The sequence below is a fragment of the Salvia hispanica genome, chromosome 6 (genome assembly GCF_029641045.1).
Source record: "Salvia hispanica isolate PSC_SH4W2 chromosome 6, Shi_PSC_v1, whole genome shotgun sequence".
NCBI classification, from domain to species: domain Eukaryota; kingdom Viridiplantae; phylum Streptophyta; class Magnoliopsida; order Lamiales; family Lamiaceae; genus Salvia; species Salvia hispanica.
In genome coordinates this window covers 9,764,515-9,790,506 of record NC_142697.1, presented here as the reverse complement: position 1 = coordinate 9,790,506, position 25,992 = coordinate 9,764,515, and the positions used below count along the sequence as shown (strand labels likewise).

Genomic DNA, 25,992 nt, shown 5'->3' with positions numbered 1-25,992 from the left:
ACTCATTCATACTCACATTTTATTATAAAACTAATACTTTAAAAGTAGGACCCACCAACTTTTTCAACTCATTTTCCATTACATTTCTTAAAACCTGTGTCGGGCCAAACCGTGTCAAAATTTGGACGGAGGGAGTATATTTTATAAAATTTTTGTAATAGTAATTAATAATTTATTAAATAATTAAAATATAATTATATAATATAAGTCATATAATAAATAATTATTATTATATTTTATAAATTAATAATAATCAATAAAGTCATAGTGAAATTATAATATATAATTTAATTTAATTATAATATCCGTAAATATTATAATAATAATTATAGTAATAATAATAATAATAATAATAATAATAATAATATTTATTACTCACTCCGTCCATAAAAAATAGAGCACAATTTCCATTTTTGGCCGTCCACAAAAATTAGAGCACATTCATTTATAGAAAGTTTTCAACAAATAATATCCCTACACATCATTCCACTAACATTACTTCTCTCTTACTTTTTCTCCTTCTCTCTTACTTTTTTCCCTTCTCTCTTACTTTACCAATTCTACATTATAACCCTTACCATACACAAATTGCTCTATTTTTTGTGGGCGGATGGAGTATTATAATAAATGAGTATAATATTCCATGTAATTATAATTATAATTACATTATTAAATATTATAATGGATAATCCATATTTAAACTATCGATTGTAATAATAAATAATAAATAATAATGATCATTTGTTCATAATATTTTATTTTAAATTTTACATTATTATATATTTTTAGATGAATAGAGTATTGTTTTGGTCCTAAACATATGGCTGATTTATGATTTTGGTCCGAAATATTCACTTTTTAAAATTCTAATCCAAAACATATGAAAATGTTGTCGAATAGGTCATTTTTTGACAGTTTCCGTCAACTATGACGGTCAACTGTCATTTAGCCCAATTTTGACCCGATTAGCTGATTTTAATTACTGTACCTAATTAATTTTTTTTTATAAATTTTTGGATTGTTAAATTAAAATTCTGAAAATGTTAATTGAACCAATAAATGGACAACTAAATACAATACAAAGTGGTCCTTCATATTCATTTTCTACTTTGAATTGGTCCTGAACATTTACACGATCAAAAAGACATTGTTATAAGGTACTGCATCTATCTTACCACCAACAAAACTCAAACCCAACCACAGCTAGTGTTGAATTACATCCACAAAAATATATTGCCATAAGGTACTGCATCAACCTTAACACCATCAACACCGAAAAATCATACAGCCCCAAAAATCGGGGAGGAGGTGGAGGCGGAGGCAGAGGCCGTCTCGATTCAGTAGGACGAAGTAGATGGTGCGACAGCTTCGGCAGAAATAGACGGGGAGGGGGGTATCGAAACTTCTTCCTCCTCTCAAAATCGGGGTCGCTATCTGGGGTAGCTCGACGGTCACCGTCTGAAAAACTAGGGTTCAATGTTCACCTTGTTTCTTCTTCGTCGTGAGAGCTAGGGTCAGAACCCACAAATCCCGACACCGCCGACGGCCCTTGTTCGTTGCCTTGTTTGTTTTGCTTCGACGAATCAGCCGACGGACCATCTTCGGTGTCAGGTGGATGTCCATGTTTGGACTTCCTCTTCCTCGCATATGGTTTTTAACTTCGCCGAGACCTTCGATGGAACGAGAGTTAGGGTAGGGAGACTTCCAACTCATGGAAACCAACAATAATCAGTCGGAATCAGGCTGTTGTTGGTCAGAATCCTAAACTAGGGTTCTTGTTCTTTTTAGGAGAGTGACGAGAGTGACGAGAGAGAAGATAGAAAAGAGATAGAGTGACGATTCATGTGAGTTAAAGAGTTTCCTTTCATATTCAAATATTAAAAATTAAATTATTTAGCAAAATAATTAACATAATATTATGCTACTAATAACCTCATATTAAGTCTAATTGGGTCAAAATTGTGCTAAATGACTGTTGACCGTCACAATTGACGGAAAACATCAAAAAAGAACCTATTCGAAAGCATTTTCATGTTTTGGATTCAATTTTCAAAAATTGAATGTTTTGGACCAAAATCATATCGGCATATGTTTTGGACCAAAATAGTACTATACTCTTTTTAGTTTGATGTTTAAATTAAATATAAATTTAATACTTGATATTTTCCATACACAGGAATGTTAGAGTTTGTATACTAGAAATCACCTTTCGAGTGATTGAATACTATTAAAATTCTTATTTTATTTTCCAAAGGAATAAGCAGATTATTTTTGTCATAATGTTGTTATGTTTTACATTTAATGGATGTTTATTACATGTATAAATGTATAAGTAACTTAACAAAGTCTAAGTCTTTGTTTTAGTAGACCGGTTGTGAGCGTCGTTCACTTTAAGGTAACACGGTCAGTTCTGAACAAAGAAAAAGAAGAATTTGACAACCTAGATAGGCTTAGACTACCTATCGTGAAAGGTTGCAATGTCAGTCCGATTATTTCTAAGCCTTACTGAAATAAGAACCGTTGGTGCGGGTTTTGAACCGTTGGATCTAACAGCAAGACATGTCTTTATGATATCTATTGAAAGACGAGGTCCCGTAAATTATTGTTTCTTAATCAATGTACGTTAGCATTGAGCATATGGTATTGATAATGCACTACTTTGATTTACCAAATGGTGCGGGTTTTTCCCAAACCAATAAGTTTGGTATATTGGGTAGTGGTGATCAATATCTAGCGGTGCTAGGATTACTATTATGTTTAATCGTGCGCGAGGTGAGTCTCGTTTGATAACATCCTCAAGAGGAGCTTGAAATAAGGTTTTATTATTCGGAACAGTTGGATTTTGATTACTCTATGAATAATAAATAAGAACTTCTTGTTGAGTCCACTCTTGGAATTAATAAGATATTAATTAATTAAGTCCATAGCAGACAATAAATAATTAATGGATGTTTCTATATCAAGCAATGGAAACCCGGATTAATTATAATTTCAGATTTGGGCGGGGAGTGCAATATTACTTCTGTAGTGTTTGCTCGTAATATTCCTATTATAAGCTTATATTAAATTGGGGATCAATTTAATTAGGAAAAAGTTAATTGGAGGAGCTCATATCCAAAACCTTCCATAGATCACTGTCTGGGTCCAATATGTGACTTAATATAAATAGGAGAATAAATGAGACAGAAAATACACTTATTTTCTTCCACAAATTTTCGTCCCTCTCTCTTCTCTGTAGAGGAACGATTTTTCCTCTCCTCCGTGGGGAAGGTTTTCCGTCTTCTTTATTTAAGTCCTAGTATACTAGTGAGATCAGCCCACCCTGATATCAGTTTATAGTCCGGGAACCAGACAGAAGATCCGTGGTTTAGTACTGAAGATCTTCACGTGGAGAAGGCGCTAGCTATCTTCGATTCTTTGAAGAATCATCAAGGTAAAATAGTTAAACCGTAGAAAAGTATGTTTTAGGTTTTAATTAATTTAAGGCATGATTTATTTGAGTTATGAGCATGATACATGTGATAAATGCGCGAATAGAAATTGTCTAAATAATCTGCTAAATAGATCAGGATTATTATGTAATCGATTTATGAGAACGCTTCTGCTGCCAACCCCTTCAAGGAAAGTAAAGTTTTTAGTAATCATATTCTCAGGATTCATTTTCCTAGGTACCATTTTCCTTGCCAACTTTACTTTCCCATTAACCAAACATGGCTTAAGGATTTTCCCTATTCGCGCTAGGAGGCAGAGAGTTTGATACTGGAGTTTGAGTGGAATTGCAGCTAAGAACTCTCTCTAGAACTAGTGTGTGTAGAATGGTGAGCTAGAAGAGCTCTAAAATGGGTTGTTGAGAGCTGCTTCTTCCTTCATATTGGTCCCTAGGGTATGACTTCCATAATTTGACATTTGTACCCTTAAAATAAAGGGTATATTCGAATTCTCTCTTCTTTGTCTTACTTCTTGCATTGCCTGCTCCTTTTGATAATTCTCCTTGATCAATCAGACGGTTTTTCGGTATTTTCATTCCATTTCTGCTCAATCTGCGTCTACTCGATCAATTTGGACGATCTACTTGATCCAGCAGCAACATGCACACTCAAACTCATTGTATGCGCATTATCTCCCCAAGAAACATGTAAAATCACCGCAAAACCAACGCATGAATCGAGCCTTATCACGCGCACAAAGTTAACTCGAGGCAAACACAATTTTGGGTTTGACTCCTTAATTGGTCGACCCTATTAGAACCCGAGCATATCGGGTTGAGTTAGGGCCAAGTTAGGGCCGGGTTTAAGTTCTCTGTTAAAATATATAATAATTATTATATTTAATTTTATTTATTAAAAAAATATTTACTTTAATATTACTCCCTCCGTCCCACTTAAGATGATACGTTTTCCTATTTAGTTTGTCACAACTAAGACGACACATTTCCTTTTTTGGTAACTTTCTCTCTCCAATTAATACACCCAACCACTTTTTCTCACTCTTATTAAAATATTTACGCCAAGAAATGTATCATCTTAGCCGGGACGGAGGGAATATTATTTATATTTAAATCTTGATAATTTTTAATATGTTATAAAGGTTTTAGTTGTGTATATCATATTTTATCGTGTAATGTTAGGTTTTAATCATGTAATATCATATTCCGATCGTTATTATATCGTGTCATGCTAAAATTGTATAACTTACTGTCATTAATGGTAGGACTTACATTTTTTTCATGACACGATAACTCGTTATTGGGTTGGTAACCCATAAGAACTCGATGGTTTCGAATTAGGTTAGGTTTGATCTTATTGGGTTTTCGATATTTAGTTAACACGATAACTGCCTAATCCGCATGATTTGTCAGCCCTAACTCATAGGATGTCAACGATGACAAACAATATAAGATGATGTTATATAAATTGCAATGTATTTTTTCTAAATGTAATTATTGAAATATTATACTCTCCGTGTCCCACTATAGCATTTTCGGTTTTTCATTTTAGTTTGTCCCACATTAGGAGTACTAGTTAGAATCTTCCATAAACGGTAATAGGCTCCACATTCTAATAACTACATACCACTCACATTTTATTATAAAACTAATACTCCCTCCGTCTCACTGAAGATGACCTACTTTCCTTTTTATTTTGTCCACCAAAGATGACTCATTACTAAAAATAGAATCATTTTTATCTCTATTTTATACCATCTCTCTTACTTTATTCTCTCCACCTAACACACAAAATAAAACTGCATAGAATCTCGTGCCGCCCAAGGAAGGGGTCATCTTCATTGGAACGGAGAGCGTATATAAAAATGGACTCACATTTCACTATTTTTTACACAACTTTCCATTACATTTCTAAAAATCCACGTATAATTCAACTATGACAGCTAAAGTGCGACGGAGGAAATAATATTTATTATATGATCTGGTCCTACTATTATTAATTCATGGATCCACCATCATGGTGCTTATATAACGTATATAGCATATCATAACTGAAGATGCACATTCTCACGAAGTGAGGAATATGACTTTTTAGCGTAATGGTTACTGCTATTTTCAATTTTTCATATGGCATATTTCATTATGTTAGAAGAGCATCTTCAAAGGTAGAGATAAATAAGATAGGTAAAGTCTTAAAACTGGCATAATTGTTTTCTTTCCTGAAATTTTTTTTCGAAGGATGAAGGAATTTGGGAATGTATTATGTTTTTTATGTTTTGGAATGCATTTTGTTCTATTTTTTTTATTTTAGAAAATAATTTATCCTTTTCCTTTGAAATTTGTTACTTTTTGAATGGTATATTTCCCTTTTTTGAGAAGGTAAATCCTCTCTCCGTCCCCAATATGTGTCCCATTTTGAGTTGACACGGGTTTTAAGAAAGGTAATAGAAAGTGAGTTGAAAAAATTAGTGGAATGTGAGTCTTACTTTTATATATTAATTTTATAATAAAATGTGAATTAGAATAAGTTAGTGGAATGTAGAGTCCACTACCAAAAATGTTACAAATAAACGGGTTCAAACCCCACCACCCGTTTGGAGACTTTCGGCCTTAATCCGCAAGTCCGGTCAAGCAGGATTAATCCGATTCCGCCGAAGGCGGGTTCGGAACGCCTTTGGTCAAACCAAAAAAAAAAAGTGGAATAATTAATATAGAACGGACCAAAATGAAAAATTGGAACACATAATAGGAGACAGAGAAATAGATAATACTCCCTTGGAGATACACTAATCCGGTACTCTAGAATAAAAAAAAATGAAGATGCGCATTTTCATGAAGCCAAGAATTGGCTTGAACAGTTGAACTCTAACATTAATTATATTGATTCACGTACTATTCTTAATTTCTATTCAAGAGGTCTTGATAATTGTTGCAGAGGACAATAGTGATGAAGTTAAATGGCAAAGATACTAATGTAATCAGCCTCACACTTAGATTTAACATCAAAACCATGGCTTACCAAAATGGATCTTGGAAGATGAAATGCGGTTATCACATTAATTGAAACTTTAACTTATTTTTGCAGCTTTTCTAATCCATAACTCTCCAGGATCACCTGAGTTCACTCTCTCAAATTAGTTAATACTACTAGTATGACTTACAGATTTGGATTTTCGTATTCACACCGAAATACACATTGGATGTCAGCTATTGATTCTAATTTCATCATACTTTGAGTCATGTAAGAAAATCACTATTCTCTCAATCCTAAACAAATAAAGTTAATCTTGATATAATCCAATTTTAGACCGAAAAAAGGTCAAGTAACAAAATGTGACTTCTTCAAGTGGGATCAAATGTTTCGGAAGAAGTAATCTTGAAATATTTTAATGCGCCTCTTCTTCTCTTGATAAACTGTCGCGACGTTTATTTTGTCCTAATTGAGATGGTAATTAAAACATTAATTATCACCAAAAAGTATAATATTACTAAATTTATACTGCTAATTGTCTTGATTAGTGGAGATTCCTTAATGCTGGTGGTACTGACAAAGAAGCTTCTTAATCCGTCAAATTAGATCTGAAACGTTGGTCATATTTATAATTTTAAATTAATTACATGATCCCCACCCACCCAGATCATCATACCCTACTGTCATGTCAGCTGCCTCTGTTAATCCTTATGATGATTAGTATTTTAAGCTAGCTAACACACGCCCCAATTAATCCATATTCCTTCTACAACGGCCCTTACCTCATAATCAAAACCCCCCACCTAATCATCTTATAAACATGCATTTATTATAGCTTATTTTCAAGTAATCCAGAAATAATGAGTTTGTGGGGCCCTCTAACCCCTCACATGTGGAATTTATATAGAGACACTCACTCAGTACCTCACTCCAAACAAAACTCACACACTCAATTAAAATGTCAGGAGGCAAGAAAAGGTACACTCTAAGCTCAATCGGCGTGAGGCTGGGCTGCAGCAGTAGCAGCTGCCGGCGCCCCAAGATCTCCGCCGTCTTCCAGCCGAAGCGGCGGCGGCACTCATCCTCCAGCTCATGGGACAACAACACCACCACCACCACCACATTCTCCACATCCTCAGATGCGGAAGAGGCAGACATCAAGAGCCTCCGCGCCGTGCAGGGGTTCGGCCGCATCGGCGGGTCCAGCGTGGCTGTGGAGAAGGACTCCGACGACCCGTACCTCGATTTCCGGCAGTCGATGCTGCAGATGATTCTAGAAAAGGAGATATACTCAAAAGACGATCTCAAACACCTCCTCAATTGCTTCCTTCAGCTCAATTCGCCTTACTACCATCGCACCATCGTCCGCGCCTTCACCGAGATCTGGAATGGCGTTTATTCCCATTCTCCTTCCTACTAGCTCTTCTCCTCACACACAAACATTCGGTTTTCACAGCCTTTTTGACATTAGTGCTGTCAATTCTTGGTGAGTTGTCAAAAATTCTGTGAAAATTGTAATCCTTGTGTAATGTTAATGGACTTGCTTTCTCTTTCTCTATTCTACAAAATTCATATCCTACTGTGTGTTTTAACATATGAACTAAATTAATTTGTGAATTTGAAGATCACAGAATTTGAACTTAAAAAGAGGCAAATATTATAACTGCTGCTTTACACCGATTTAGAGATTGAAGTTTTCGCAATTACTATTTTCTTTGGTCTCAAAATGCCATACGTTTGTGCCAATATTACTGCGAGCAAGGAAAGAGTACTAATACATAAATTTAAGTGTACTTGCATAACACTATATGTTTCTCTAACTTTGAGGAATTCAGGATAGTACTAGTAGATTAATATTTTTTAATTTTTCTTTTCCATATAAAAAGTCTCCTCTATCAAAATTAGCTTTGATATTTATTTCTCCTATTTATCCTCATTTTCATGTTTTCTTTTATAATTACTCAATTCTAATTCTCTCTCATATATTACCACATTCATGTTATAATTTATACCGTTCAATAATAATATTATTGTTGGACCTAGGAGTTGAATAGAATAGAGGAGAGAAAAAAATAAAAGAAAGAAATGATTAGATGTTTTGTTTTTAGTAAAAAAAAAGAAATGACTCAAGTAACTTGGGACAACCCAAAATGGAATACGAATCAAGTTATTTGGAATGGAGGGAGTATTAAATTTTAGCATTGTTCTTAATATTCCCATCTTTTTCTAGCCTATGTGAAGCATTTCTATGTTGACATGTGATCTTTCGTCTTATAGCTTAAGTGAAGCATTTTTTATTTTGACATATCCACCATTTAAAGAGCTATTTTGACTTACCACGGGATTTAAGAAAATGTTCGACTTTGTAAAGAAAAGTAAAGGAAAAAATGAGTGGAGTGTGGCATCCATTTAAAGTATTATTTTTATATTGAATTGTGATGGTAAAAAGTTAATGGAATGTGGGATCAGCATACTAAAAGTGGAATAAATGGTTCTATATATTGTGGACAATCAAAAATGACAAAATGATTCACAAAATGATTGCAAATAAGGGATTTAATTAATATAAGTACAACAGATAATAAAGTAAATAAGAAAAAAAGAAAATAAAATACTCAAGTTTTCCCACTTGCAAATGATTTTCAATTTTTCGGTTGTTTAAATACAAGTGATTGATTTCGAATTTTAGCTAAAATAATACTCTCTCTGTCAGCGAAATGTGTCCACTTTTGTCATTTTGGTCCATCGCAAAATGTTGTCCATTTTACTTTTTTTTTTCCATTTTTGGTAAATGGAGCTCACTTTCATTAACTCATTACACTCATATTCTATTACTCCCTTCGTCCTTGAAATATACTCCCTCCGTCCCAAGATAAGTGACCTACTTCTTTTGGGCACGAGATTTAAAGAATGGTATTTAAATAAGTTAAAGTGGAGAGAGTAAAGTATGAGAGAGGGAAAAGTAGAGGAGAGAAGAGAGAATAAAGTAAAAGAGATGATTTTTTGCTAAAAATGGAAATAGGTCACTTATAGTGGGACACCCCAAAAAGGAATACAAGTCACTTATCTTAGGACGGAGGGAGTATGAACATTTGGTTCGGCACGAGTTTTAATGCACAATTGGTAAAGTATGAGAGAGATAGACAAAAAGTAATTAAAGTATTGTTCGTGGAAAATGAGTCTCGCCTCTTTACAAAGAAAACAATTTTCAAAATTAGAATGGTCATACTTTTTAGGGAAGGAATAAAAAGAAAATTGTTCATAATTTTCAGGGACGGAGGAAGTATAAAACTAATTTATAAATGTGGAACCCACATACCGAGTCAAATGTAGAAAACATTTCGCGGGCGGACGGTGTATCTCTATTTTATTCAATCATCATTTCCACTAACTTAATAAATACACTCTCCATCCCATTAAAATAGAAACTTTTTTCATTTTTGCTCACTTCTATTTTTGGTAACTCATTTTCTTTATATTGAGGTGGACCTTATTCATTAACAATATTTCAATTACTTTTTCTTTATACCTCTTACTTTACCTATCTTTCCAAAAGTTTCTATTTTTATAGAACGGACGAAGGAGTATTATTTTTTCTTAAATTTTGTATTGAAAAGAAATCAATCACATATAATGCAATAAAGAGTAAGAAAGTGAAAGGAAAAAAGAGTAATTATCACCAAAAAGAAAAAATATCTTATTTAAATTGGGACATCACTCATTATAAGTGAGACGTTTCTTTCCGACCGTTGTTTTGCAAAATGATAATAAATAGTTAAAGTTGAGAAAAAGTAAAGTAAGAAAGAGAATAATATAGATGAGAGTCGTATCTACATTATTATCATCTTCCTTATTTTACTTTTTTTCTACTCTAACTACTCCCTCCGTTTCTTCATAGTTGAGTCATTTTTCCATTTCGGCAAGTTTCTTCATAGTTGAGTCATTTCCATATACGGTAACTCTTTTCTCTTTCTTACTTTACTCTCTCTTTCCTTATTCTCTCTACTTTATTCACTTTAGAGCACTCCCAATGGTGCCGGCTAAAAGTCGGCGTTTTTTCGCCGTCTATCGCCGAGTTATCGCCGACCAATGAGAGAGGTCGGCGATAATTCGGCGATTTTTCCTCCCGTTTTATCGCCAACCGGCGAAAAATCGCCGGATTATCGCCGACCACTGTGGGCGATAATTCGGCGATAAATATATTTTTTATTTTTTATTTTTTAATTTCCCCCCTATAAATACACACCTTCTCTTCATTCTCTCCCCATCCTCATCCTTTTTCTCTCTTCATTCTCTCCTCATCCTCATCCCTTTTCTCTCTTCATTTATTTTCTCTCTACAACACGATATGATCGAAGAATTGTGGGCAAATAGAAACCGCGCCCACCGCCCTTGAATTTTTTTACTTTGAATTTTTTTTTCCATTCCTGTACTATTTTTTTTATTAATTTTCTTCGTTGTAATGTTTACCCGTGTTTAATACAACGAACTTTATTACTATTATTTGTTTTGTCTTATAAATTAAATTAGCTAGCTTTATTATATACAAAAATAAAACAATTAAATTAGTGATGATGTAAAAATGAAATGTTGAGTTAGGGAGAAATAAGGGAGAAATAAGGGAGAAACCATTGAAGCAGTTGGCTAAAAGTTGGCTAAAAACTGAGAATAAATTGTGGTGCTGATGTGGCGCTGATGTGGCAGGAGCTAGGGAGAAATAAGGGAGGTTTTAGAGAAACTGTTGGGAATGCTCTTATACTTTATTCTCTCTACCTTTTCTCATTTCTTACTTTTTTTATCTATTTATTTAACACACCCAACATTTATTTCTAAAACTCCGTGCCGAAAAGTTCCGCCTCAATTATGAAGAAACGGAGGGAGTATTTGTTATCATTTTCGCAAAACAACGACTAAAAAGAAACGTCTCATTTATAATTAGGGAAATAGTACTCAATAGTACTTCATCCATCTACTAATAAATATTCAAATGACGATCGACTCGAATTTTAAAAAATTGTTTCACTTTGTATTAAAAAATAATAAAAAAATTTAGTTGAATGAGAGTTACTATATTTTATATAAATTGTAAATAAAGTAAATTAATGAAATATGAAATTTACATACTTAGAAAATAAAAATAAAATAAAACATTTATGAATGCATGCACATAAAAGGAAAAAATTAGAAACTTGAGGGCGGAAGTATATCAGTACAAATAAATTATTTCTTCTTGGGATGGTGCTACAATATATCAATATAAAAGCTTAAATAAGACATTTTGTTTATGTGGTCAAAATCTTTTACCGAGTCTGCAGCAGTAGGGTGAGAAAAGATAGGCCTTGGGATTTGAAAAATAAATTAATGAGAAAATAAAAAAAGAATACAAGTGCAGCAGCTGTTTAATGCAATTCAATGTGGCAATTAATATTTGTGTGGGTACTCCACAAAAACCTCATCACCTCTTCCAATAGTGACTGTCATTAGACTTTGCGTTTTTTGGACACGTGGCCAATTCTGATTGGTTTGGTCTTATTGATTGTTCTTAAATTTACTCTACCGTCCCATAATAAGAATCACATTTTGCTATTTCGATTTGTTCCACAATAAAAAACACATTTTGCCAATTCGGTCCATTCTAATAAATAGTAATGAGGTCACGCATTCCATTAACTCATTTCACTGAGATTCTATTATAAACCAATATAAAATAGTGGACCATATATTCTACTAACTTTTTCAACTCACTATTCTTTACATTTCTTAAAATTCGTGCCCACACCAAATGTGACTTCTATTATGGATCGGCGGGAGTATTTCCCCCACCTATCTGTAGCAGAGGCGTTCTTTTCGGCACGAGAGTTTAAGAAAAAAGTGTTTTAAATGGATTAAGTAAATGGAGAATAAAGTAGAAAGGAAAAAAAAAAAGAGGTGAATGATAGAATGAAGTAAGAGAGATTAAAGTAAAAGAGAAGAAATTTTTGCCAAAAAGAATAAAAGAATGAAAGAATGAAAGAATGAAGTAAGAGAGATAAAATATCTCAAAAAAAATACGACTCAGTTACGTAGGGACTGCGACTGTAACTCATTTGCAATTTGGGATTTGGATTCCACTCTTTCTATATTTCGGTATATCTGATTTTTCACAATCAATTTTGTGTTACACAGCTAAATTTTGAAACAGAGGAGGGTAACTCATTTGCAATTTGGGATTTGAATTCCACTCTTTCTGTATTTCGGTATATCTAATTTCTATTAATCAATTTTGTGTTACACAGCTATATTTTGAATTGTAAATAAACTAGTACTATCCGCTACAAAAAATTAGAATTAAAGATATTAATTCCACTTTCATTGACAGAAGTTGAATATTTTCTTATTCTAACTATTCGACATTTGAATATTTTCTTATTCTAACTATTCGACATTTTAATGAAATGGTAGGGAACTATTCATGGTTAATAATTCGTCACCATTTAACTCGGCACGGGTTTTAAGAAATGTAATAAAAACTGAGTTGAAAAAGTTGATGGCATGTGGGTGCAAAAGAGTTAGTGAAAGGTAGAGACCACTACCAAAAATGGTAAAAATGAAAGGTAAAATTTTTTTAAGGACAGATAAAAGAAGAAATAGGTGACAAATTTATAGAGACGGCAAAAGTATGTAGCACTAGTAGATACACGAGCGAATCAAGTACACCAGATAATAGAGTACTAGGATAAATTTCAAAGGAAGGCTAAAGCCTAGAACAATGGTAGAAAACTTTAAATTTGTAACATAAATCTTTACATGATGTCCATGAAAAAGTAACCGCTCACCGATTAAGTACTTTTTCCGTTCTCCAACGACATTGAAGATGTTTCTTTTCGTCACGCAATTTAAAAAATATTATATTAAGTGAATTAAGTAAAAAAATAATAAAGTTAAAATGAAAAAGGTAGACAAATAAATATAGAATAAAGTAAGAGAGAGGAAAAATATGTAGAATTTTGCTAGAAAAAGAAATGACTCTACTATTATGGAACGTACCAAAATAGTGAAAAACTCTACCACTGCAGAACGAAGGAAGTACTTTTACAGTCTCAGTAACTATGAAATCCCTCCTTTTCCATTAAAGTCGTATTTATTTGTTAGGATTCTAATTAAAAAATAATAATTTAATTTCTTAATTTTTAGAATTCAGCCGTTTGTTTCGAGTTTTAATCAAAAATAATAATTTAATTTTTAGAATCCTGAAAATAAAGAATGTACTATTGGCTTGTATTGCAGGTATTCAGAGAGTCCTCGAGCATAGAGGTGTCCCTAGCCTTAATGCTCTTGAGATAGAGTTAAAAGAGGAGTTTGACAAAATCTTGTCGAGAGAAGAATCCTTGTGGCATAAAAAAACACGCAATGAATGGGTGCATCTTGGAGACCGAAATACATCTTTTTTTCATCTGCAAACTATCAGACGTCGAAAACGTAACATGATAGAGATGTTTCGGAATGGAGAAGGCGAATGGGTTCAAGACCAAGGTGAGCAAGTCAATGGCTGTGGCCTTCTATGGGGACTTGTATAGTGAAGATAATCTACACCAACCTTTATATGTACATCGCGGTTTGTTTCCCTCAATCAGTTCGTTGCATGCAGAGGAGATACGAAAACAATACACGGCAGAGGATGTCCGGGTTGACCTCTTTGAAATGAAGCCTAAGAAGGAACCGGGAGTTGATGGGATACAGACAGTTTTTTTATCAAAAGCACTGGGAAATTGTAGGTGGTAATATTAGTGCTGAGTTTATCCGAATTTTAGAGGTGGCCGATATGAATGCAAGGACGAATCAAACTTTTATTTCTCTTATTCCTAAAACAGAGGTACCAAAGTCACTCACTTAATTTAAGTCTATTTCTTTGTGCAATGTTGTGTATAAGTTGGTCACGGAAACTATAACTACCAGATTGAAGAAGCTTATGCCTCTTATTGTCGGACCCACGCAATCGAGCTTTGTGACTGGGAGACATATAGCTGATAATATCGTGATTGCATAAGAGGCAATTCATACTATGCGATCTATGAAGGAAAAGGATGGAGTGATAGCTTTGAAGATCGATTTGGAAAAAGCTTATGACCGAGTAAGTTGGGCATTTTTGTATGATACTCTGAATGAGCCCGGTCTATCGGAAGCTCTTATCGATGTGATTATGATTTGTGTTTCAACAAGCACCATATGACATATTCCTTCACACCATCTCGTGGTTTAAGGCAAGGTTGCTAGCTCTCTCCTTTCCTTTTTGTTCTTTATATGAAACGACTTGCCCATAGAATTGCACGATCAGTTGAAGCAGGAGACTGTAAACCTTTCAAACATTGTAAGAATGGCCCTCTCCTATCTCATTTATTTTTTGCGGATGATCTATTATTATTTGGGAAAGCTAATGTAGTCACTGCTGAGAATATTGAACATGTACTGGATGAGTATTGCACAAGCTCAAGTATGAAAGTTAGTACTACAAAGACTACCATATCCTTCTCCAAAAATGTGAAAAATGCAACTCGGAGAAACTTAAAAGAGTTATTGGGAGTGCGTGAAGTGGAGAGCATGGGTAAATACCTAGGAGTCCCCTTATTGCATAGAAGGGTGAATAAGAATACATATGCTTATATTGTTGATAAAATGAAGGGGAAAATAGTGAATTGGAACGTCGGTAGAATGTCATTAGCAGGGAGGGTCATCTTAGCTCAATCAGTGCAGAGCACAATTCCCTTTTATGCTATGCAGACAGCAAAAATGCAAAACTCCTGAAAGACACATGTGATGATATGGAGAAAGTGATTCGAGGTGGTGGCTGAGAGGTCGGACTGAGAGCACAATACATATCAATTAATTCATAATCCTCAGGTCAAGGAAATCTACTAGACTGCAAAAATCTAGGAACTCAATAACCAGAAGATCACGGTCATTGGACTCATCTTCAGCCTGCTGTCAAAGAAAATAATACCTCAACCCACTACACTGTAACTAGCATAGAGAAGCAAGGGTCGAACCGACAGAGACAGATAGGATGCGAGTGAGAGTTAAGAGAATTTTGGACTGGTTTGGCTGCTGTCACGCAAACTTAGGTTGAGAACTTGACTACTAGACTCGTGAAATGCAAATGATCTATTTTAACAGCTAGACCTAGGAAAAGAAAAATATAACGAAAACAGGCATGACGAAAACATAGATTTAAACAGAGGAATACTTCAACGACGAAATTTACCAGACCTAGTCAACAACTTTCCTAAAATGACTAGACCGACTAATAACAGACTGTGGGGACCATTTCCAAAACCGGCAAAGGTACGAATGAAAGGCTGCAAATAACTAACTATGAATTTAACTAACAACTAGTTTCATCTTCACCAATGATCCATGGTCACAAATGCAGAAAACTGAGTAAAACATCAAATCGGAACAGAGCATGTTGAATTGAACAATCAAATTACGATTACCTAAGAAGATAGAACAGATCTACTACCACTAGACGAGGTAAATGAGAAAACAGGAGCTAAACTTCAAAACACATGCAGAATTCAACAGATAACATCAGATGCTTCATCCGCTCTAGATCCAAGCCATCCACCACAAACCATAGCAAATTTCATCTCCGATCACTCCGATCTAACCAAATCCAACCGATCAACTACAATTCCAACACAATCCTACTTCAACAAAACAAATCAAGAGCAAAAAACATCCAAAGCAAAGCAACAATCAACGCAAATATAAAATGAAAACAGAACATAAACTTCCATGGCTAACGATTCAGAATTCAACAAGGTTTCAGCAACAAAATAAACGCCGAGCTTCGAACAACGAAGACTCGGGAAAATTCAGGGCATAAATTAAAACGAAAGGGGTAAATTGTTTCTTCACCTCACATGAAGACGGTGGTACACAACGGTAACTCAAAAGACAAACCCCAAACCCCTGAATTTCCGATATCCCCCAAGTGTATGTGTAGAAGTTTGTGAAAAGTGAGCTAAGAGAAAAAAATGTGAGAGATGATGTCCCCCTTTTATTGTGTGTTGCGTGCTCTTTATTTATACACGTGGAGGTGATCTTCTAGAATCTTCTTGAATTCCCTTCTTTGCCCTCCATCTAGCAGTCTCCTCCATCTGGCAATTTCTGCTCACTTTCTCGCCAAACTCCTTCACCAGGTGATTTTCTTCCTTCCTTCCTGGATCTGACGATTTCTTCTACACACCTGACTTAAAAGTTGTGTTAGACCCAAGAAATTGTTTGAATTAACCTCATAACCAATGCATGAAATTAGCCTTATCAAACTGCTCACACTTAAACAATACTTGTCCTCAAGTATAAAGACAATAAAAAGAGATAAGGAGAATTTCAATGCATGGTTATCTTATGACTGACCCTAAAGACACATAAACTCCTAGACTTAGACACACTACTGACCCGACAAAGAGAAAACACATACTTAAAGAAAATAACACATATGCATGAACTAGCTCAAACTTTTAAGCGGCCGTCCCCACAAGCTTAAGGTCAATCCGATAGTCTACACTCTTCAAATCCTCCCCTTCCCTATCCACCTAGTCGGTCTGTCAGTTTGTCAAGATAGCCTATAGCTTTGCCAATTGTTGGGTTCACTCGATCACTCATTCCTCACCAGGGATGTTAGGATCGATCACTCTTAAGTATTTCCCTACCACTGATGCCTTGGTTATGAGAATTTCTCCTTTCTAAACCTCCTTTTTCCCTTAATTTTTATTTTTCCTGGACTTCGTCCAGCTTATACCTCCTCATTTTTCTGGACTTTGTCCAGCTTACACCTCCAAGTTTTTATTTTTATTTTTATTCCTCCCCTGGACTTCTTCCAGCTTATACCTCCAGATTATTTTCTTTTCTCCACTATTTCCTCCTTTCTATATTCTCTCCCTAAGCATCAGATGGTAGCCCCTTTTTTTACATGTTAGCACACAGTATTTAGGCTTATAACTCACTTATATAATGGAGCTTCACAACTAGGTCAGCTAAGACATTTTCTATCGTTCTTACTTCTTCCAAACCGATTTAAGCTTATTAAGGAAAGGGGCCTCAAAGTTGTAGTGCGTCCTATCTTCAATTACTCTCACTAAGGGAATCTTGCCTTATTATTTTCACCAGATCATGCTAAAAACACATAAACCTAAAAAAACTAACTCCTAGACCTAATGACTCTTACGCATGCTGAGCACAGATTGCACTGACTCCTTCCCCCCTCCCACTTCACTCTTGCTTGTCTCCAAGCTATCCTAGTGAAGGGGGAAAACAGGGAAGTTGGTGCATACGACAAAACAAAACATAGAAAATAAAACAAATTTCACAAAACACTTAAACACATACAAAAACATACAAAAGAAACTTCTCAGACTTAGACCGGGCACCAGGCTAACATACAAAAGAAACTTCTCACACTTAGACCGGGCACCGGGCTAAGTGGGAGAAGACACAATTACTGAACAAAAAGCAAACATGCTAAACAAACAAAAACTTCTCACACTTAGACCAAGAATTGGGCTAAGTGGGAGATCACACACATAAACAAATATAAACACGCTCAGCATAAAAAAACACACAAACATAAATATGCACAAGAAAAGAAAACAGAGAAGTAAAAACTGAAATGTAAAATTACTTGGTCATCTGGAAGGGGGGGTATCAATTCTGGGTCTGGCCCCCTCGGGAGCCAGACCTGGGTGGTACACTGGGGGGGTTTGTCTTGACTTTCTTTCTGACTCCAGTTCCTCTTCCTCTATCACAGGTTTCTTTGATACGGGCTTCTTCACTGACACAGGCACTAGGGACTTTGACGCATAATGGGCTACCACAGGCTTTGACGCGGATGGGGGTCGCTGGAGAGATGAACTGCCTTGACCGGGCTGCCTGGCTGCACTACCGGGTCCAGGAGGCAACCTTTGCTGGGCCTGGGAGAATTTCTCCCCTAGCCACTCTGCCATTTTCTTCATCAACCTGACCGCGTCAGCCATCCTTTCATTTTGAGCTGATGAACGCTCGGCAAGGACATCAATACTCCCCTTCAGAGCTTGTATCTCCAGTCGCACTTCCATGATTTCTCTCCTAAGTTCCATCACTTCCTTCCTCAGCTCCTCACTATCCACGGCCGCTGGTGCTTCCACTCCTTCAGGTTCTCTCTTCACCACACCATCTGGTCTCCCAATCTTATAAAAACAAGTTTTCTCTCCATCCATGTATAAGAGGTTCTTGTTGAAGAAGTATTCCACGCTGAATAGCTCTGGAGTTTCGCACATAAGCACAGTGGGGCAGGCCTTGGCAATCTTCATAATGAAGTTGCGCTGTATGTAGGCGCCCAGAAGATGGCAGGTATACAGATGGCGGGAAGGGTTCGAAATCATGGAATGGCAAGCTTGTGCCAGCCAGTAGGCCAGGTGGACTTTGATCCTCTTGGCCATGCACCAGGTGAAGTAAAGCTCGGTAGTGGTGAGGGCTAAACTGGCGGTACCCATGAGCTTGTAGCCGATGAACTCTTGAGCAAATCTGAGAAGGTGGTTTGTGATGTGGAAGCCTTTGAAAACACTGGTCTTAAAGTTCCCACTCCTTCTGTGTGTTATTGCCTCCCACGCTGACTGCGGTGCAAACCTGGAGTGTTCTTAGGTGGGCCGAACATCCTCTCATTCCATATTCCTTCTTCTTCCTCTTCGTTTGTAAACAACCCCATTCGGAGGGACCACTCTCTTATACTCATCAGATGCTCAATGGTGAACAGGCGGAAGGAGATTGAATCAGCGTCTGGGTCCGTAGTAGCCTTGAATCGAAAGGTAGAGAAAAACTTCGTCGCTTCTACCAAAGGTATCTCATGGTCACTGTGATCCAGCAACCATTCGAAGCTGATGTCCTGAATATAGGAAAGGAACTCTTCCTCCGATTCAATGTGTCTTAGGGTCTCTGAATCATAGCGCTTGCCCGACTTCACCAATTTCCCACTTGCGCTCATTTCTTTATAAGTTTGTGCTCTCATCGAGTCATCAAACTTCTCCATGGACTCCAGCAGATTTTTGGTGATCCATATCTCAGCCCGTTCAAAGTTGGGTACCTCCTCCTGCTATGACTCCTCTTCCGTTTCACTCTCAGTGGCTGGACTACCCAGGCTAGGACCGACTGGTTCCTTAGTGTAAGAAAATTTGGTTGGTGCAGGGAGTGGCACCTCGACTTCCTTGATGGAAGTAGTTCTTTTCGACTTCCTGGGCTGGGGAGTGGCCGCATGCTTCCCTTTGCGCTTTCGTTCCGCGGCCAAGCGGCGTTCTTCCTTGTCAACTACCTCCTCTTTAGACCCAGGAGTCTCCTCCTCCTGCTCGCCTCCTGCTCCCGGGGCAAGGGATTCCAGTCTTATGGGCTGGTCGAGGTCATCTACCTCGTCCAGCAAGCTTAGTCGCGTTCTTCTCCTGACCAATTTCTCCTTTAAGGGTGTTTCATCACCCTCCAGCTCATCTATTAAATCCACAATCTCCTTCAGCCCTTCTTCCTTGGGCTCCTGCACTTCAGCATTAACGGGGGTTTTCTCCCCCACAGCCATTTCAGGGGCTTCCCCCTCAGTAAACACAGACGGGGTTTCCCCCTTAGAATTTTTCAGGGTTTCCCCCTCAACAACAAAACTCGGGGTTTCCCTCGCATCAGACACAAACGGGGTTCCCCCCTCAGCAAACACAAACGGGGTTTTCCCTTCAGAATTTTTCAGGGTTTCCCCCTCTACAACAAAACTCGGGGTTTCCCTCGCATCAGACACAAACGGGGTTCCCCCCTCAGCAAACACAAACGGGGTTTCCCCCTCAACAACCAAACACAGGGTTTCCCCGACATCAGACACGAACGGGGTTCCCCCCTCAACATACACAAACAGGGTTTCCCCCTCAGAATTTTTTGGGGTTTCCCCCTTAGCAGACATAACATGGGTTTCTCCCTCAGGATTTCTTGGGGTTTCCCCCATAGAAAACACAACAGGGGTTTCCCCCTCCTGACTTCTCTCAACAAGGGTTTCCCCTTCAATCGCTTCCTCATCATTCCGTTCATCCACCACCATGCGCTCCATCTCCTCTGCTAGATCACCACCATCCTCCTGTCCACCGGCTCCCTCCACATCTCGTTCTTCAGTGCTTGGGCTCGGCCCGGTCTCTACATGTGATTGATCGCAAGCGAGGGATCCGATCGAGACTTGAGGCTCTTCGGTATGTGAGATAGAGGGTTGGGCCGTCATTTCTTCCGGAACTGTTGGCGGCGGTGGTGCTGCGGTTGTGGCTCCGGTAGATTTTCCTTGTTGCATTGCCGAGAAGAGAGCGAAAACTCTCCTTGCCTCTTCTTCACTGCCGAATTTTTGTGTCAATTTCTTCAAGAACGATGCCTCTCCGGGATCTGTGGCGGTGGTAGGCTTCTCTGTCGAACACTCCGGAACAGAATCCGGTCGCCTTTCGCTATGTACGTCATGAATGGGAACGGTTGCTTGCGCAACAACCAGCAATTTCGAGACCGGTTCTGCCGGTGCTTTGGATAAATCGCCGGCTGGTGGCTTCGGGGTAGGGTTTCCCTTCTTTGTGGTGTGCGCTAGTGCCTTTTTCATGGTCTACTTCTGCAAAATCACGGGAACTTGGGAAAATTTGGGTTAGGGTTAGAAGAGTGTGGGTATTGTGACAGAAAAACTTGTTTGGGGAGAGAAAAGATGAGAGAGAAGGTCGGTTTTGTATGAAAAGAAAAGAAAGAAAATTAGAATATTTTTTAGATAAGGAAAGGGGGACGGTTGCAGGAGTGATGTAAGCAACCGTACGCCTCCCCATAAGGTAAGTTTTGAATTTCGAAAATATCTAACATCCCTCCAAAAATTTGATCCAAAAATCTCGCCTCCCCCTTGCAACTCATAATACCACACCAAAAAAAATCAAAGTTGAAACGCCAATTTCCCAGGTCGAGGATTTATAGATGAGACAAAACAATTTCCCTGAGGAGCTTGGTGTTTCGAAAATATTTTTGGAAGATTAATTTTTTTCTTTGTTTGGATTTTCTTTTAATTTTTGAAAAAACAATTAAACTATTAACACTTGCAGCTGAGTATTCTCGAGATCCCCTGGGTCAGTGCATAGATTAAAAAAACATTGCCATTTTACCTGACCTAGGAATTCGCCGAGAATATTCACTTGCTTGACCAGTTAGGCGATGATAGGGAGTGCGCGTAGTGGTACTTCCTCCACTACACCCAACTCTGAATTATCCCTAAAGATTTTCACTCAATGACCATTAACAAGGAAGGGAATAGAGTTAGGGGTGCTTCCCTGGATTTCCATAGCTCCATTCTCTCGAAGGCCCAAAACGGTGTATGGTCCGGTCCACTTGGAATTTAGCTTCCCAGGCATTTGCTTGAGCCGGGATTGAAAAAGGAGTACTTTCTGCCCGACTTGCAATTCCTTGAGCCGGAGGTTCTTGTCATGCCAGAGTTTTATTCTCTCCTTGTACCACATTGCTGAATCATATGACTCCAGCCTTAGTTTCTCCAGCTCCTGCAGTTGCAGTTTCCTCTCTTCTTCACAGGCCTGTGCCTTCATATTCATCTCTTTGATTGCCCAATAGGCTTTGTGTTCTATTTCCACGGGTAGATGACACATTTTTCCAAAGACCAACCTGTAAGGTGATATCCCAATAGGAGTTTTAAATGCAGTCCAGTAGGCCCACAACGCATCGCCGAGCCTCCTACTCCAATCCTTCCTTGATGGGTTAACGGTCTTTTACAATATCGTCTTAATCTCCCTGTTAGAGATTTCTGTCTGGCTATTGGATTGAGGGTCGTAAGGAGAAGATAACCTATGGTGGACACCGTATTTCCTCATTAATGCTTCGATGGTGCGATTGTAAAAATGTGTTCCTTAGTCTGAGACTATAGCTCGAGGCACTCCATACCTGTTGAAAATATTTGCCTTCAAAAACTTTGCTACTTTTTAATTCACAGGTAGGTGTAGCCTTAGTCTCTATCCATTTGGAAACATAATCCACCGCGACCAATATATAAGTGTTACCATAGGAAGATGAGAACGGTCCCATAAAGTCCATCCCCCATACGTCGAAGATCTCGCAGACGATTACTGGAACTTGGGGCATCTCATCCCTCCTTGAAATTCCTCCCGTTTGCTGGCATCTTTCGCAGTATTGACAGAATTCGAAGGAGTCCTTGTTCAGCATCGGCCAGTAGAATCTACTATCTAGAACCTTCCTAGCAGTCTTCCAAGGTCTAAAGTGATCTCCACATGCCAGGGCATGTCAGTGATTGAGCACGTCCTTCTATTCCCATTCTGGAATACACCTTCTGATCACTTGATCCGAACACATCTTCCAGAGGTAAGGATCTTCCCAAAAATAATACTTGGCCTCGCTCTTTAACTTCATCTTCTGGGCCCGGGAAATTTCTTGTGAACTCAGTACCTCTCCTGTGACCAAGTAATTTGTCAAGTCGGCGAACCATGGTTCTGTATTTAGCGGATATTTTCCTTTGTCAGATTCTCCTGGGCGGGTTACTGCCAGTACTGCCTCCCAGTTGATTGATCTAGCAGATTCCCCTATATAGTAAAGATGTTCCTCAGGAAAAGCATCAGGTATGGCTTCGTTCGTATATCCTTGAAATATCCGACTCAGATGATCGACCACCTTGTTCTCCGTACCTTTTTTATCTCTTACCTCCCGATCAAACTCCTGCAGAAGTAACACCCATCGGATCAACCTTAGCTTAGACTCCTTCTTCGCCAGTTAGTACTTTATAGCTGCGTGATCTGTGAAAACGACCCAAGCAAGTATGGTCGGAACTTCTCAAAGGAATACACAACAGCTAACATTTCCTTCTCCGTGGTATCGTAGTTTTTCTGGGCTTGATTAAGAGTCTTTGATGCATAGAAAATCACGTAACTCTTCCCGTCAATTCTTTGACCCAACACTGCTCCTACTGCGAAATCGCTCGCATCGCACATGACTTCAAACGGATGATTCAAATCGGGCGCCCTAATTATGGGAGCAGAGATAAGCTTGTCCTTCAGCAATTGGAATGCCTTTTTACAATATTCGTCGAAGACGAACTCGACATCGTTGTGTAGGAGATGGGTAAGTGGCTGAGCAATCTTCGCGGAGTCCCTTATGAATCTTCTATAAAAACCTGCATGCCCTAGGAATCCACTGACTTCTTTCTGATTCGTAGGATAAGGCAACGTGAACAAAGGGGCACGTGAACGTAGTCTTCTCCGGGATTTCGGGATCTACATATATCTGAATGTATCCACTATATCCGTCAAGGAAACAAAAATACTGTTTTCCAGCCAGTCTCTCTAGCATCTGATCAATGAAGGGCAATGGGAAATGATCCTTCTTAGTAGCCTCATTCAGCTTTCGATAATCGATACACATTCTCCATCCTGTCACCAGCCGCGTTAGCACCAATTCGTTTTTATAATTCTTGACCACTTGTATCCCTGACTTCTTGGGTACCATGTGGACTGGACTGACCCATTCACTGTCTGGGATGGAGTAAATAATGCCTAGAGACAGTAGCTTCAAAACTTCCTTAAGAACTTCCTCCCTCATGTTTGGATTCAGCTTACGTTGCGGATCCCTGTGGGCCTTTGCACTTCCTTCCAATCTGATGTGATGCATGCAAAGATCAAGGTTAATTCCTACCAGGTCTGAGAGAGTCCATCCTATGCCTTCTTGTTCATTCTCATCACCTCCAGTACTTCTTTCTCCTGTTCCTCTGTCAAGTTGCTGTTGACGATGACTGAGGACATCTCATTTTCATCCAGATATGCATACTTGAGGCCTGACGGAAGTGTTTTCAATTCCTTCTTAGGTATGCCCTCTTCCTGAGGCAAGGGATTTTTTTCTATTGCCATCAGTTATCATTCCCTTCCCAGACCCAGAAGCACTTTCCACACTAGCCACGTGGGCTGATCCCCTCGACCTGGCTGATTCCGGATTCCTACAAAGCTCTGAAATAGCATTGACTAGCTCCCCGTCTGTTAGATCCTTCGTGTGCATTGCCTCGCACCAACCTGCTACCTCTATGTCAATAGAATGGCTCAACTCTTAATTATCAATCTGCTCCTGCATTAACTCAGTCTCAAGATATTCCTGGACCAGGGGGTTAATAATATCGATAGCATGCAAATTCTCAACATTTAACGGTTTTTTCATGGCTTCATCAATGCTAAATGTATATTTCTCCCCATGATAATCCAAGCATATGGTTCCATCAAAAACAACAATTATTGTCTTAGCGGTGCGTAGAAATGGTCTACCTAAAAGCACGCCGCTAGACTCAGCAGATTCATTCTCACTCATTTTTATAACATGAAAATCGGCCGGATACAAGAAATCATGCACTTTAACTATTACGTTTTCCAGCACACGGGTGAAATGCATGTTCTATCAGCCAATTGAATTACCACCTTCGTGTCAACCAATCTAACTCCTACCAACTTCTTGTATATGGAAAGCGGTAAAACATTTATTGACGCCCCTAGGTCGCACATAGCATGTTCAATCTTTATGTCGCCTAGAGAAATGGGTAAGGTGAACATACCTGGGTCAATGCATTTTGAAGGCATTCTCCTCTTCTGTATCACAGTTGACACGTTCTCTCCAATCACTATCTTCCCATTAGGCTTGGTCTTCCCACCAATGAATTCATTGATGAACTTGCTAAGGGTTGGCAGCTTCATGGCCTGCAGAAATGGTAGGTTGATTTCCAGCTTGCCACAAATCTCCATGAAGTCCTCAGTATTATCCTTCTTCTTTTTGACTTCCCTTCGATAAGGAAATGACTTCATTCGTTTTAATGCACATGTGGAATCTCCAGCTGAAGACTCACCAGTTTCCTTCCTTACTTCTTCGACCTCCCCCTCCGTTATGGGTCTGGGAAAAATGGATCAGCCACTCGGGGTAGCAGTCTTTCCAAATCACCTTCTTGAAGACCGTCCTCTGCTCCGGTGCTCCTTGTCTCTGTACTTCTTCGGTCAGGGACTAAACTCTTCCTCTCCCTGCTTATCATGGGTGGTACATCTTTTTCATCTTTCATCATTGGACCTTCATAGCCACGCCCTGATCTCAGAGTAATCTGACTGATGTTTGCCTTGTCGAGTGGTTTCACCGAGGCTGGTATCCTTCCTTCATTCCCTCACATCTCACTCAACGAAGTAGCGATCTGAGACATTTGCTTAGCCAACATGTCCATTGCTGCTTTCTGCTCCTGCTGTGCATCCTGAAGTTTATGTACCACGTCATTGTTGGATTGCATGTTGTTCTGCATATGTTGTTGAGAGCTGACTAGGTCATGCCTCATATCATCTAGATTCCTCTGGGGTCTATAGTTGGGTTGGTTGGAACTTGATCCTTGACCATAGTTCGGTCTACTCCCCTGATTCTGGCGGAAGTTCCCTTGACCTTCCTGATTGTTGTTGTGCTAGTTTCCTGACCCTTGATTTCCTTGGTGGTTAGGTTGGAAATTCTTATTATTCACGGTGGTGTTTCTCTGGTGTGGTGGCACATAGGAGCTTCC

The 25,992-nt window shown here is 38.3% G+C and overlaps 1 protein-coding gene and 1 pseudogene across 1 annotated transcript; one reads left to right on the top strand and one right to left on the bottom strand.

Annotated features, from left to right (window-relative positions):
• LOC148923185 (uncharacterized) overlaps positions 1-25,264 on the bottom strand; it is a 99,031-nt pseudogene extending 73,767 nt beyond the window's left edge.
• LOC125208217 (transcription repressor OFP8-like) lies at positions 7,355-7,974 on the top strand. The gene has a single exon (XM_048107796.2). It carries the CDS (start codon positions 7,375-7,377, stop codon positions 7,834-7,836), a length of 462 nt encoding a protein of 153 aa, XP_047963753.1. The 5' UTR covers positions 7,355-7,374; the 3' UTR covers positions 7,837-7,974.
• Positions 25,265-25,992: the final 728 nt, after the last annotated feature.

What these genes read in the sequence shown, in the direction of transcription:
- LOC125208217 (XM_048107796.2), top strand. Translation starts at nt 7,375, where the DNA reads ATGTCAGGAGGCAAGAAAAGGTACACTCTAAGCTCAATCGGCGTGAGG.